Source organism: Uloborus diversus, chromosome 2, assembly GCF_026930045.1.
Source record: "Uloborus diversus isolate 005 chromosome 2, Udiv.v.3.1, whole genome shotgun sequence".
Lineage (NCBI taxonomy): Eukaryota > Metazoa > Arthropoda > Arachnida > Araneae > Uloboridae > Uloborus > Uloborus diversus.
In genome coordinates, this window is record NC_072732.1 from 215293223 (window position 1) to 215308903 (window position 15681).

At 34.8% G+C, this 15681-nt stretch overlaps 1 protein-coding gene across 1 annotated transcript in view; it reads right to left on the reverse strand.

Moving 5' to 3' along the window:
* The window catches only part of LOC129216795 (macrophage mannose receptor 1-like), a 58777-nt gene that overhangs the window by 21740 nt on the left and 21356 nt on the right, over window positions 1-15681 (reverse strand). Inside the window, exons 6-8 of the mRNA XM_054851011.1 lie at window positions 14758-15014; window positions 11742-11910; window positions 6136-6288 (exon numbers count right to left, since the gene is read on the reverse strand). Coding sequence (XP_054706986.1) covers window positions 6136-6288; window positions 11742-11910; window positions 14758-15014 — 579 coding nt within the window. The remainder of the gene's footprint in view (window positions 1-6135; window positions 6289-11741; window positions 11911-14757; window positions 15015-15681) is intronic.

The window sequence follows — 15681 nt, forward strand, 5'->3', positions numbered from 1 at the left end:
TTTTTCTTACTGCAATTATTTCTCCGTAATCGTAACCTCTTTTACTCATGTAATGCAATAAATGTTCCACAGATTGTGGAGCAGTAGAATGTGAAATTGTATTTTCTCATGTTCTTCAGCTTCGTTTTCGGTATCATCACTTGCGTTTGGTTCAGTAACAAGTTCAACGATATTTTCGTCAGTTAGACATTGAAATCCTGATTCACATTCGTCGCTTTTAAACCACTCTTCGACATTTTCCGCGTCAACTGATTCGAAACTTTCGATTTCTTTAACTTCCTCAATGATGTTATCGATATTATCTTCTGCAATCGAAGATGATTCTTCATCCAATGACTCTTGTGGCAAGATTTTTCTCCAAGATCGTGCAAGGGTAACTGATTTTACCTTTGACTATGCACTGCATCCAATAATAGGTAGGACACGTGTCCGATTTGACCTCTGTGCACGGACAGTAGGGTACGCTTAGTATTACTTTGATTTTAGCTCCTAAAAGAAGCTTTAAAAAAGTGTGATTCCGAAATGATGCACGGACAATCCGCAAACCGGATAATCCGCACACGGTTAATCGGGAGTATACTGTACCTGTATTACGTCTATGATCGCAAACACATATTGTCCGTATTAGATTCTTCTTCTTGCTTATCTCTCTGTTCTGAATCAGATCAGAGCCATGAGGTTGTTCGGCTTAATCAACTTCAAGACAGAAGCAGGTCTCTTCAGTAGATCCTCGCGTACCAAACCAACACAAAAAATCAGATGTTGTGCAGTGGCCTCTTCAGTATGACATTTGGTGCAAATTGGGAAAAACCTATTACCATGGGAAAATCTGAGAGTTTTTAGATGACCTGTGATCAGGCGAGCCAAAGCAGTTTGATCTCTCCTGTCACCCTCAAATCCAAGGGAAGCACCAGGACCCTCGCAAAAATACCATGGATGCTCAGGAGGACGTCTCCAAGAGCTGTTTATAGTAGCCTTACATCTGGAGTATAGTTCAAGGTACGTCAGAGGATCCCCACTATTCTGCGTCATAGTAGAGCCTTCTTTCTCCAGTCCATCCGCAATATCGTTATATCTCAAATTCACATGAGGTGGAATGCATTGTAAATGGAGGTCACAAGAGCTTAGTGGATTAGTGGGAGTATACCCTCAGAAAAATAGGTGGGAACATCACTGTTAACATATAAGTAGTAATGGTAACGTAAAAGTGGTAGGGTAAGGTCACCACTAACAGAGACAGTCATAAGTTTGGATTCAAATAAGCCTTTTAGGCGGGTAATATTGAAGTTGCTGTGGCCCATGAATACGGTACAACCATGTACTGTCTGACCACGGATTATATGGAACGACAAACATCCGTTTTACAGCCGGAAATGGACGAATCTATTATTTTTTACCGATGTCAGCTTTTGCAGAAGTAGAGTCTCATTCAAATGAGCGGAATACGCGCATCAAATTTTTACTTTTCCCCCTTATTCACATAGATTCGTCTTATCTGGACACTTGAAAATTCCATGCAATCCGTGGTTGGACAGTAGTGTTATCACGGCGAATTTCATTAGCCAGTTCGTATTTACAAGATTACAAGGCAGTGGTGGGAGGTTATTTAACTGGCCAGCCTGTCTGTTTCTGAGCATCATCAGATTTTCGGTGGCTGTTACTGGGGGGTCGGACTTTTTTTCGAAATGGAGCAAACAGAAATAGAATTAACTAACTCAAAGGATTCAGAAGCAGCCAAACGTTAGATGAGATGTAGTTGCATGAGAGAATAATAATTTTAAAAGTCTAAATACATTAAAAGGGTCATAAAATTGAGTTAACCAGAGAGCGAGGTCTTAAGCATGTCTGTGAATGGTGCCGTTATCCTATCAAACTGCAGTCGACTCCCGCTACAACGCGATTCGACTTACGCGAAATGGCTATAACGCGAATTTTTCACGAGTTACGAATTTTAGAGCTAACGCGAATTTTTCGTCTATAATACGAATTTTTTAGAAGGAAGTATCGACTTCATTATTAATCACTAAATATTGATTTCGTGAATACTATTGCATCCCTTTAGGCATCACTTACAGCGAAAGTTTCCACATCAAACCAGTCTACGCATCGCGTTGTTAGTCATTCAGCATCATTCATTTATTTAATTTTTTCATTTGAAATATTAAAGTTGATGAAATATAAATGGTACCTTAGTGGTACCTTCATCTAAACTTCGTGAAAATGGGAAGAAAAAGGAAGTTTCTGATTAAAAAAAGGGGGGGGGGGGGGAGGGATCTAACATTCTCGAGATGATTGAACAACTACAAAACGTCGACGGTAGCGCGACAATAAATATGAGTGATTCTTCCATGCGTACTAATAAATATGTTACTGTATACTGTACAGCACTATTATAGTGCAACATTTTATCATTGCTAAATACTGTGCATGCCGTGTTGTTTTATTTTATGTCTTTCGCTTCCGTTGATCATTCATTTTGTGCATCTTAGTATTTCATCTTGAATAAAAGTTTTTTATTTTTTAAATACAGTAAAAGTTCAGTTTTTTATGTAAGAAACTAGTGTCTAGTTGAGGAATGCTTTAAAATAGTTTGTTAGTGTTTATAAGTGTCTAAAAGAGTTTGGTATACTTCTAAAAAATTTGTATACACATATTTTTCCGCAACCCGAAATTTCGACTTACGCGAGGAGTCTTGGAACGCATCCCTCGCGTAAGTCGGGACTCGACTGTAACGTTTCCTTCATCATTACTCAAGTGACCGAGTAGCACTTTTTTTCTTTCGGGGGAAAATCAACGAAACAATTGCAAGTGATCTCTTCGGTTTTGTGAATCTTGTTAGAGCTTTTACCTGTACCCACTAGGGGTTTTAACCTTGGTTTGCATTGGTGCACAATAGTAGAATCTCATTTATCCGGTTTAACGGGGACCAAAAGCAAGTCGGAGAAACGAAAATCCCGATAATCCGGTTATTATGGTTAACTAGAAAGTCGCCTGTCAAGGTATGACGGGTGAAAATTGCTTCTACTCTTCTACATTTGAACGAAGCCATTGCCTGTTTGGTGATATTTTAATATTTGAAATTTTAACCTTAACTCCAGTGGATGAACCCTAAACTCCAGTAGATAGCGTTCATTGTTGACAGTTTTTTCGTTTCTTCATTCCCCTGAAATGACACAGTCTTACCAGTTAAACAGTTAAGTTACTGGATCGAGTTCAGTCTCGTCAAGATAAAACCTATACCTGCAATGTACCTATGCATGTTAACATGCATTACCAAAACATCTTATATAATTATCATGCCGTGGCACGAGTTTCATTGGTGAAACACGCGGGTTACTCGATCATCGGTTATTATTTATATGAGGATAAGCAAAACACGTTCTTTAATAAGCAAACCTGTCTCTTATTACATCGAAAAACAATGCTTTGCAACACAATTACTTAGTACCGTTTCTTGCAAATACTTGATCATTTATAGCTCATCTGCTGTGGTGTCGGACTGACGCTCCAAGCACTCCATATTGTTCTTCAGATTAGTACTATATTTTACTCAACGCTCCAAGCATGGGTTGTACGTTCAATCAATATAAAAACAGAGCATTTGGCCTATTTATAGTTCCGCCCTTGTTACCTCAATTTAAAGTTATTTGTTAGTAAACATGATTTTTTATAACTTCAAATTTGATCCGGATGAGTCGGAGATCCGGTTATCCCGGGGTCGGATAAACGAGGTTACACTGTTATTTAAAATATTTATAGCAAAGTCATAGGTTCTATTCCCTAAATTCAAAGAAAAACCGTCATTATTTCGAAGTTGGAAATGAGATTCGGAGGCACACTCGGGCTTAAAAAATATTATTTACTAAGTTGTCTCATTTTAATGACTCACGGAGAACTTGTTTAGCTTTTTTTCGGTACAAGATTCATCAGGTTGAAAGATGTTTTAAAAAGGTTATGTATACGTATTTTGGTTATTAGAGTCACCCCAAAGCCGATTATTTAACAGATAAAATCATTCGAAAGAATCACCAGATAAACGGCGTTTCAATAATGAAACCATTTGGATCTCTCGATTGTTCATAGTCCATTAACAAAAAACACCCTTTTAATTTTTCTACGTAGCAAGAGAATGATTTAGATAAGCTGCAAAAAAAAATTGATGCTGATCATAGTTAGTATTCCGGAGATATGACTTATTTAATCTCCGAATTCAAAAAGCATAAAAAATGACTTTAGATAAGGAGGGGCAACACCCAACTATTCACAGAATACTTTCTATTGTTTACTCTGAAAGAGAAAAGTATTAGCTTGAAACTTATACCAAACTAGCTGCGTTGCCCGGCTTTGCCCGGTCTAATTTCAAAACAAAAATTGTGTCAAGTGACGTATATTCAACAATCAGGCATAAATAAAAGAAAAAAAAATCGTCATGCTAAATTTCAACTCCAAACAATGACGACATATTAAAATACTTTTAAGAAATTAAAATAAAATGAGAAAGATGGATTTAAAAAGCGTAACTATGGAAACACAAAATAAAATAAGTTTCAGAATTGAAAATGAGAAAGATAGAAACAATGGATTCAAAAAGCGTTACCGTGGAAACGCAAAATAAAATGGTTAAAAACTTGAATAGAAAACAGATTTTTGAACTTCATTTAATTCGCTTGTAACTTTTTTTCTAATGGAGATAGAGAATTAAACTTCCGATCATAGGTCGAGTTAGATCTGGAGTAAAAAAGGTAGCTCTTTTCAATGATGTCAAAACGAAAACTGTAGGACAATTCATTCACTTTTTTTGATAAATTTAATGAAGAAAGTAGTGCCTAAATTTCAGCTAAGTCTAAACAAATTCGAGCTAAAAACGTAAATAACTTCCGCCGCAATTAAGTTAGAGCGTTGGAACAAATTGCGTAGAACGCGGAAAATTCTTCCCTTTCCAACGATGTATAATGTTACTAATTGCGAGTAATTTTTAACCCCCATATACGGGAATTTATGTGAAAATTGGGCCTAAATTGGAATAAAAAAAGAACTATTCATCGAATTTTTTTCGAACTGGTCTGCAAACCTTCTCAGGACTGAAAGGAACAAATTGTGAAAATTTCAGCGAAATCGGCCAAGGTTCTCGAGTTTTGCGAGTTCAAACACACAGACGCTTTTTGGACACTTCATTTTATACTATATAGAGATTCAGCTTAATTGGTTGAAAAATGAGGAAATTACTAGGATTTTTCTAAATTCATGTCAAAACTGTGACTCCGAAAAATGATCAAGAATCGAATTTTCGGAAAAATTCTCCAAAACTTAATTTTCATTCAAAAAATCTAGAAAAATTAATTTGTGCTTTTTTCGTAAAACAATAACGTACAAAATCGGATACATGATTTAATTATTTAAATTGTTTGACATCTGATCATTCGAGTGTACCAAGTCTCTTCATTACGCTCATCTTTAGTCTATGCACAATACTTAAAATACTTAAAAAAAATCTTTATGTAAAACCTTGTTCAGAGTAAATAGAAATCAATTTCGAGAAGTTTGTAATGTGCGCATATTTTTTTTATACACTGATCAAAAACTGCAACGCATAAGGAGTTCTTCGGTTTCCGCTTAAAATGATTTTTTTGTTTATTTCCGTTTCGCACTTGCCCTTTCTAAATCTAAGGGTCAATGGATATTTCAGTAGTTTTTGTTAAATAGCTATTTTAATAATATTTTTCACCCTTGCTGCTGAAGTATGTTTCACACAATCGTAGCTATCCAGCAAGTTTTTTTTTTATAGTCTGACTTTGATAAGAAGACGCTAGATCTTGGATGAGTTCATTTTTGATTGGGTTGAAAGAGGAGAAATTCTTACATTGGCATAAGACTAATAAACGTTATTGACAACGAAGACTGGCTCGCTTTCCTGGCACCTATTTTAACAAATGGACTCGTTTAAGCTCCAGCCCGTTTGAAATAAACTTGTCAGCGCCAGTCGAACAAGACGCTTGACCTAGGACGAGCTCATTTGCATTTGCATTGAAAGGAGCGAAAGTGTTATACTGGTACAAAGAATTGGCACTGCATTGGTTTTGCCATTGACATTATTATCAAAGGAAATGCAGTACTCCCTCATAAAATATACATTACCTCTTTGCAAGCACTTGAAGCTCGCCTTGTACCACGTGGTCCCTATTTCAGTTTCAAAGAAGTAACACGTGTCACCACCAAGGTCTCTCCAATCGTCTGGTTCTTCCGGGCAAACAGATCTTTTTACAGATGACGTCAGAACAGGTGCAACATCTGACCATTGAAATACAATTAGAATTCATTTTATATACAGTGTAAGGCAAAAAAAAAAAAAAAAAAAACTCAGAAAAAGTTTACATCATCGAATAGAAGTAAACTAATTTCTTTTCAATGGTTGCGTTCGAGGAACCTCACCGGTCGACCGGTAAGTAACCGGTTACAAACCGCAGCGTTCTATCATCTATCGGTTACCTCGCCGGTTACCATTTTAATCTGTTGATTGGTGGATTGGAGCACGTGATCATTAACTGTCACGTGATTAACTAACCGGGCGCTACCGGTCGAGCTCGTCGAACGTAAGCAATTAGTGTGTTTATTTCTTTTTGTCTTTAACTTTAATTAGAAAATAATTTATAATGTATCTCACAGTTTATGTTTTAGTGTTTGGAGTTTTTGCAATGTCAACTCAAGATTTTCGATTTTAAAGCTGTTTTAACAAGAGGAACGACAGTTCGTTTGCTTAATGTGCCTCGGCAAACTATGTCTAATGCAATATCGTTTTAAGAAGTTTGAAAATGGTAGTCGGCGTTCCGGAAGCGTTCGGAAACGTACAATGAACATTTCCGTTATTCGTAAGGTCCTCAAAAATCAAGTTCAATGAAAACTTCGTGTTTTCGTGAGAGATATCGCCCGTGAAACGAAAATATGTGACAAATCAGTGCGGCTAATGGCAAAAACAGAGATCGGACAGAAGTTTTACAAGTTCCAAAAAGTTCACCCTTTCACTTAAAACAAACTCGAACGGCAGCAAGGGATCCCAAAAGCTTTTGAGACGGGTCGCAAGTCAGCGATGGGAGATATTCTTTTTACTGATAAGCAGCTCTTTACCTTCCTACCTGTTCATGACTCCCAGAGCGAGAGGATTTGATTGTAGATGCTCTAAGCATCTTGGGGAAATGTTAAACATCATCGAAATTCAAAGTCGGTTTTTATCTGCGGCGGAGTTTCACAAGCGGCAAAAAGTCTGATTCTTGTGGATGAGGGCTTTAAAATGAATCAAAAAGTGTACCAGTGGGACATTTTAGAAGCTGTTATATTTAGTGATGTTCCGGATATCCGTATCCGTATCGCTGCATTAATGCAACGCTGACCCGTTCCTTCCAACTCTCCATCAATTTTAACGGAGATTTCTTTAAAGAGTAAATCAGTCTTTATTATATTTTTGCCGTAGATGACATATTTTGAAGAAACAGTGTTATTATCATGACGTCAATACCTTCCGTAATATATCCGAGGAAAATAAAGATCTGTATCCGCATCCGTATCCGTTACATTTTGACGGATCTTAAACGGATCTTTTCTGTTCTAAAAATTCTTAAATATTTGAATAAAAGACACTCAAGTTCCATTTAAATTAGGTTTTATTCCCTATTTAAATTATAAGGTATCATTTCAGAATCCAACGGCCCTCTGAGACATGTTTTTTTTTAAAAAAATTTTAGTTTAATATCAATTTTTGTTATTGCTTTGGGGATCCTGTTATTCTTCATTTTGGTTTTTCTCAGCATCCTTCAAAAAAAAGTGAAACAAAATTCTCTATTTATTGTTTGTAAAAGTGTTCCCGACCAGCTTTACACTCTTGTATCCTGTATCCTACATCTACCGAGCAAGCTAGAAATAATTTTTCACATTCTGTTTAAGCATTAATGCAGCGCTGACCCGTTCCTTCCAACTCTCCATCAATTTTAACGGAGATTTCTTTAAAGAGTAAATCAGTCTTTATTATATTGTTGCCGTAGATGACATATTTTGAAGAAACAGTGTTATTATCATGACGTCAATACCTTCCGTAATAAATTTTACACTTGGATAGTTGAATTGGAAAAAATTTTTTTTTTTTTTGAGATCCGTATCCGTATCCGCGGATCTTGACACTAATGATCTGGATCCGTATCCGTATCCACGGATCTACTTTTTTAACGATCCGGCACATCAGTGGTTATATTATCCGTTTTCCACAAGAAGGCTCTTGACTCCTCCTTCGTCACGTGGTATCCGATGATTCTATTTCGCTGTATTCGGCAGGAGGTATATTCGGATCATAGCATTTTATTGTAAAAGCATCAGCTTTAAAAATGTAAGAATAACTAAAATGACAACAGACAAATGAAGCAAGTGATGTAAAGGACACTAAGACTTTTTGCACATTAAAATGCACGCCCAAGTTAAGGATGTCTGGTTGTCTCTAAAGGAGACTAAAGCGCGTGCATTGCGTACAGATCACCCTCGCTTAAAATGGAACTCTGCGTTCGAGGAGGAGTGTCGAAGTGCCTTCTTCTGAAAAACGGACAATACTCCATGGGCCAGCAAACACTTCGGCAATGTAGAGTGGGCGTTTCAACCAGACTCCGCACCAGTTCACATGGCCAAAAAGATAAGAGTGGTGCAAGGTGCATTTTCCTAACATGGTATCTTCTGTAGAGTGGACATCCTACTCGCTAGACCTTAATCCCATGCGTCATAGTGTATGGTCTATTTAAGAGTATAGGATCTGCCTTAAACCGCACAAAATGTTTGATTCTCTAAATCAAGCCTTGGAGAGAACAAAGTAGATCATTGGTGCCCAACGTTTTTCCCAGAGGGCCGCATCTCATATTGAGAAGAATCCCACTGGCCAAAAGAGACATAAAATCAAAATATCTTTGAAGTCTCCCCTCCCTCTACGTAACAAGGAAAAACACAGGAAGGAAGAAGCATTAGATGCCAAGAATTGTTGTCATTATTACTATACTAGAAAATCGCCCGTCAAGATATGACGGGTGAAAATTGCTTCTTCCTGACATTGCATCTTCTGTAGAGTGGACATGGACATCCTATTCGCTAGACCTTACTCCCATGGGTCATGGTGTATGGTCTATTTTAGAGTATAGGATGTGCCTTAAACCGCACAAACTAGATCATTGGTACCCAACGGTTTTTCCAGAGGGCTGCATCTCATATTGAGAAGAATCCCACTTGCCAAGAAGGATATAGAATTAAAATATCTGTGAACTCCCCCCCTCCCTCTACATAACAAGGAAAAACACGGAAAGGAAGAAGCAGTACACTGTTAAAAAAAAGGTATTCAAAAATGAAACTCTGAATGTATTCATTTTTTTTTGAATACAATTGATTCAAAAATGAGTAAATGTGGCATCAAATACAAACATACGAGAAATACGAGTCATGAAATGAGTACATGTGTTTCTCAAAATTGAACCTTATTGATTCGGAGCTATATTGAGTAATGAAAGTATTCAAAAATGAGTAAATTTTCATTATTTTTGAATACCCATTTTTAACAGTGTAGATGCCAAGAATTGTTGTCATTATTACTATACCAGAAAATCGCCCGTCAAGGTATGACGGGTGAAAATTGCTTCTTCATTTGAACGAGCCATCGCCTGTTTGGTGATATTTTGATAGTTGAAATGGCAATTCTCACTCCAGTGGATTAACCCTAAACTCCAGTGGATGGCGTTAATTTTCAACCACTGTTTTGATTCTTCATTCCCCTAAAATGACTGTCTTAACAGTAAAGCAGTTAAGTTACTGGATCGAGTTCACCCTTGTCACAATAAAGCCTTTCCCTGCGTGTTAAACATTACCAGAACACATTATCAAATTATCATGCCGTGGCGCGAGTTTCATTGTTGAAACACGCGCGTTACTCGATCATCGGCTATTATATATATGAGGATGGTTTTTTTATCGTTATGAAGTTTCAATATGTATTTTAGAACATAATTTCTGATAATTTGGGTCCAAATTTGCACCAATCACTCTTAATAGCAAATGGAGATGACTTTCTTCTGGATGTTTCCAGAACTTCGTCTTTTATTTGTAATGTTTAACAGATAATTATCAGCTTCGCCGAACTACATGTGACTCGCGGGCCGTAGGTTGGGCACCACTGGGGCAGAAGAAGGGTAAAAGTCTTCCGGCCCATGGCTGAAATTTTCAGTAAGCGTTTTTCGCCTCTACATTGCTGCAAAAGGCGCAACTTTGAAATCAAGCTAATTTATTTATTGCTAAAGGTTTACTCTTATTATTATTTGTTGTGTTTTTTTATTAATTTACTTTCACTAGTTACGTGAAAATTTGCTTGTCCGGGATTTTTCCGCAACTGTACTATATTTGAAGTTATTATACTCGTAATACTGTCGGCCCCGCTTAATCGAATATCGTCGATTCTAAGAAATATTATTCAATTAAGCGCGGTATTTGATAAAGCGGTTAGTTTTTCTTCACCTTTCTAAATTGACAACATGTCTTAAAATGTAATAATTATAAATAAGTAGCCATATAAAGGAAATAACTAATGTTATTGGTAAAAAGTTTTTTTAAATAAGCTAAGTAAACAATGAAATATTTTAATATATATATTACAGTATGTATGAAACTTTTAAAAAGACTTTGAGCCTGAGTTATGAAATCTTTGTTTTGGCACTTTATTTCAGTACAATATGTTTTGGAAAAAGTCTTTAATAGTGGATTACTTGCTCCAAGGTCTTTTGAGAAAACTTTTTAAAGTCCTTTTCTCTCCTTCTCGTCTATCGTGTTTTACATTTAATATTTGTCAATTTATTATCGTCTGAGATGTGTATATTTCTTTGTGTTATTTAATTAAATTATCGACTGCGCTGTTTATTTTTTATCTTTTTTATGGCAACAACAAAAGAAACAAATTAGATAAAATGGAGAAAAAAAATTAATTTCAATTTTGACATCTTGAATTCAAACTATGTTTTTCGCAATCACGAGTGTGTGTGTGTATGTAGGCATGTGTGTTTGTGTCCAGGCATGAGTGTATGAGTAGTTGTGTGTATGTGTGTTTGTGTGTATGTGTTTGTGTCTGTATGCATTTGTGTCTGTGTGTAGGTGTCTGTATGTGCGCGTGTGTGTGTAGGTGCATGTATGTTTGCGTGTGTGTGTAGGATATGGATGCAACGTAGAGACGATTTTCGCTGGAGGAGCAGCATCGTGAGGAGCCGGTCGACGGTGATGCTGCAGAAGGTGGATAATAAAATCATAGGAACGCCAAAAACAGTCAAATGAAAGCAATAAGAAATCGTGATTGCTCAAAAATATTTTGATGAATATTTTTGATTTTTCTCGCCCGTTGATGGCGACAAATATTGTTTCATATTTTTACGTCAACAATTGTTCTTACTTAACTTATTTCTAATTTATTCAAAAAGAGTTCAACAATATTTGTGAAAAAAATATTTGCTAAAGCTGATAAATACTATTCGATTATCCGTTGAAATTATTCGATTTAGCGGGGATCTTTAACATTGCGTCTATGGGGACATATTCGGTTCTGGGAGGTTTTATTCGTATAAGCGGGGTGTACGTTTATGCGTTACCCGATTAAGCGGGGCTGACAGTATCATCATTTTACTTTCCGAGGGAAAATTTTCGCTATGAATATTTTAATGAACTATGATTTGTTAAAATGAGATTACCAGTTGAGCTTTCGCAAACAAAGGCAACCTTCTTTGTGCAAGACTCATAGCCCCACTTTCCTAAGCTGCTGCGAGTTGCGCATGTGCCTTCAAGAAAATCCTTTTTCTTTTTCTTCCATCCGCTGTATCCCACGAACCACCCTGATGACCATTTCTGTGTATATGATTCCTAAAAGCAGTGCAAGAGATTAGAGACGTTCAGGCTATAAGGTATTAAAAGATTTAAATATACAATGAGAAAATTATAAATACATAGGGACGTGTGGGGTAACTTATCGTTTTCAGGATGAACAAAATTGGAAAAGTTCTTTGAAAATTACTGCATAAATTACAAAGAATAACAGTGTATTTTATGAGGAAACTTGCATTGAAACACTATTTTTTAGTTATTGGCAAAAAGAGAGAGAGAGGGAGATAAGGAGGGGGGGGGGGATGTACCTTAGGAAAAAAAGTAGAAATTTGTTATTTTTTTTCGTATGGGGCAAAGTAGAAAATAAATTATATTTCGCATGAAATACTTTCTATTTGATTATATAAAAAAAAAACAATTTTCGTCAAATGAATAATTTTCAGGAAGTACAGAATTAATAAATGAATAAATTATAAAAAAATAATTAAATAAATTATAAAACATTAAGGGGTCACAGTACCTTTTGAAATTTTAAAAAAAATTTATGAATATTGTGGTTTTTTTTTTTTTTTTTGAAACCATAACATACACACTCATTTCGCAACCAATAATTTATTTCCAAAATCTTAAAATATTGCCCACATTTTTTAAAAATTCATAAAATTTAGGAAAATTTCAATTTTTTAAAATCCCTGTTTTTGCACTAATTTTAAAAAAGATTTTTGCTAAGCAATCACAATATTCATCTCTAAAAATCTGTGCACTCATTTGTTTATATATATATTGGAACATTTTCTGTGATTAATTATGTAAAAAATCGTATTTTTTTTTAAAATTTGTTTTTAAAGATTTAACAAGCTCTAAACATCTGAGTAATTTATAAAATGCTTATCCAATGCACAGTTTTGTTAAATATATTTTTCTGACTGCAGAAAGTATTACTTTAAAGCTGTATCTTTAATAGAAAAAAATCCTCAGGGATTCTAATGACATAAAAACACACACACACACAAAAAAAAAGAAAAAAAAAACGATCACCGAGAAAAAGCAATTTAAATTTTTTCTTTTGCATAAGAACACATAGCGAGCATGACCTAAAACTATTCATAACTTTTTAAATATTTAAACTAAAGCGATGAAACTTTTGCCCTGTGTTTGGAATAATTTGTTGTTTTGAAATAAGCAAAAAAATATTTTTTGATCGTTTGATCATTTTTGAGGCAATGTGACCCCTCAAATAAATAAATAAATGTATCAATAAATGAGAAATAATAACTGAGTTAATAAAATAGTGAATGAATGGATAAATAAAGGAATTAATAAGTAAATATGAATTAATGAATGCATACTCAAGAGATTTAAAAAATGAATGAATAGGTAAACAAAATGAACTATTTCACTTTTCCCCATTCACTTTAGTCCCGTATTTGTAGCAAAACATGTTCTATTTTAGAAGATTCGGGAAACGCCGAGGGAGTGGAAAACAGTTATAAACACGCTGTTTATATGAAGTTGTCCCGAAAGTTCTTACTTCTGATAGCAGCTTTTTTGAAATTAATCATAGATTAACAACCCCAGTAATTGGCACTTTAAGAGCTTGTCCCTAAACTTACCTCTGTTTTCATTTCCTAAAAAAGAAATATTTGCTTGTAAATATGTTTGTATCAAAGAATGCACATCTGTGCATCTATTCAGTTCACTAAAAGCAAAAATATTTGAATAGATATTTTTATAAAAATATATGTATAAAAAGTTACTAAAATCACCAGTTATTGGCACCTGATACCTCAGTGTATGATACCTTAGGATCCAGTGATTGGCACATGTTAATAAAACTGGAAAATCACTTGATTTTTCACTTTTAGATTACATAAAAATTTCATCATCATAAGAAACATAATTAATGTTAATTTAAAGTAGGTAATTTTACATAAATTAATGTTAGATCACACATCTTGACGTTAAAAAAGTATTTTGGAGAAGAAAACAATTTGTAATATTACATGGCAAAGAATATCAGGATTATAGCTGATTCATCAGCCGGCATGCAGTTTTGATGTTAAGAATTATAGCTATTTCCACAGAAAAAGGGACATTAACCAGATGATTCTAAGGAACCATAAAAATGGAAGAATTCTCTACTGTCGCAATATCTGACTGATGCCCAAACATATCTGTTTTTTTTTTTTTTATAATTTGAGTAGATTCTGGAGAATTCAAATCAATTGTAGAACCCATATAATATTTTTGCTGCAAAAGTATCAGAAATCAAACTAATGACACATTGCAAAGCACATTAGGGACTATAAGCACATGTACCAATTACTGGGGACTAGCGAAACTGAAGCACCACTAAATGGCATCCATCATTTCTTCTAAAACCCAAAAAGAGACAATTTACTTCTACCCACCCAAAGTAACACCTTTCAACTAAACAAAACTTTTGACATCGAAAATTTAAAATAAATTTTAAGTCAAATTTTAATGGATTGATGCATTAAAAATGGCTGATTCGACACAAGCCACAATTGTTTCTCTTTCCTATGCATTGCTAGCATTTAGTAACATGAATTCAAGTTATAATCATTAAAGTAAATGTACATTCGGTTGATATATAGCCTTCTATTTTTAAAAGATTGGATATGAATCTTATTTTAGGACATTTTTGTTGGAAGTGCCAATCACTGGGTGCCTGCCAATTACTGGGGGTGTTACCCTATCTAAATGTACAAGTAAAATAAATTACATTCGAAAAAAAAAAAACACATGGTTCTTGTAGGTCTAAATGAAAGCGATATAAACCTACATAAACACCCATACATACTAAATTTAACGTATTGAAAGTATGGAACAAATATGCACAAAAGAATTTGGAAGAAATCATACTTTTATCTTTATACCTATCCAAATATCTTCCTTGATGTCTCTCAACATGTAATCAAGGAACATATCGTAGGTGACGTCTCTGATAGTAACCAAATGGCCCTTGTATTGATGTTTGCAAACATTTTCGGCATCTTCCCATGACCTCCTCTCTCTCAGGAGATTATAACATGAGTTTCGAAACTTCCAACCGGAATTATTTTCCTCCGAGCAGAGTCTTGGATCCAATGGAGCTTTGACAAGTGGCATTTCGACATTTTCTGGGGGCAGAAAAGAGAAAGATATGCATTCAACAGGGGTCGAAGTAGTCCTATAGATCCTATATTTCCTATATTTTCAAGAAAAGCATCAAAATCATCCTATATTTCCTATATTTTTGAAAAATGTCTTATATTTCCTATATTCCCGTTTTTTTGTTGTTGTTGAACCAGGAGGACATTAATTCTACAAGTTTTGGTGCATGGTGCACTAAAGGAAAAGATGATTTTACCGCGTTTTGCCATTTTTGCAACTGTTCAGTGCTCATAAGCAATAGTGGATTTTCGCAATTGAGGCAGCATGCTAAAACATTCAAGCAAAAAGAAGACTGAAAAACGTGAAGAGGATCCTTCTCAAGCTCTGTTTGTTCTTAATACAAGTGTTAAAGGGTTCAGTTTAGATATAAAATCAAAGAACAGTGGAATTAGTACTTGGGTCATGAGTGAGGAAGAAAAAATAAAAATTTTCTTTTTTCAAATTTTGTTTAATTATTTCGTCTATAAAGGACACTGTTTTTTTTTTTCAAAAATTATTCTTTCAACTACAGGAAAGTCATTTCAGATGTAAGGAATAATTTTATTTGTTTTTTTTTTTAACAAAATCATTGATAGGAATAAATAAATAATATATGATATGTATTATTTCTTTTTTCATAGCAAAATTATTCAT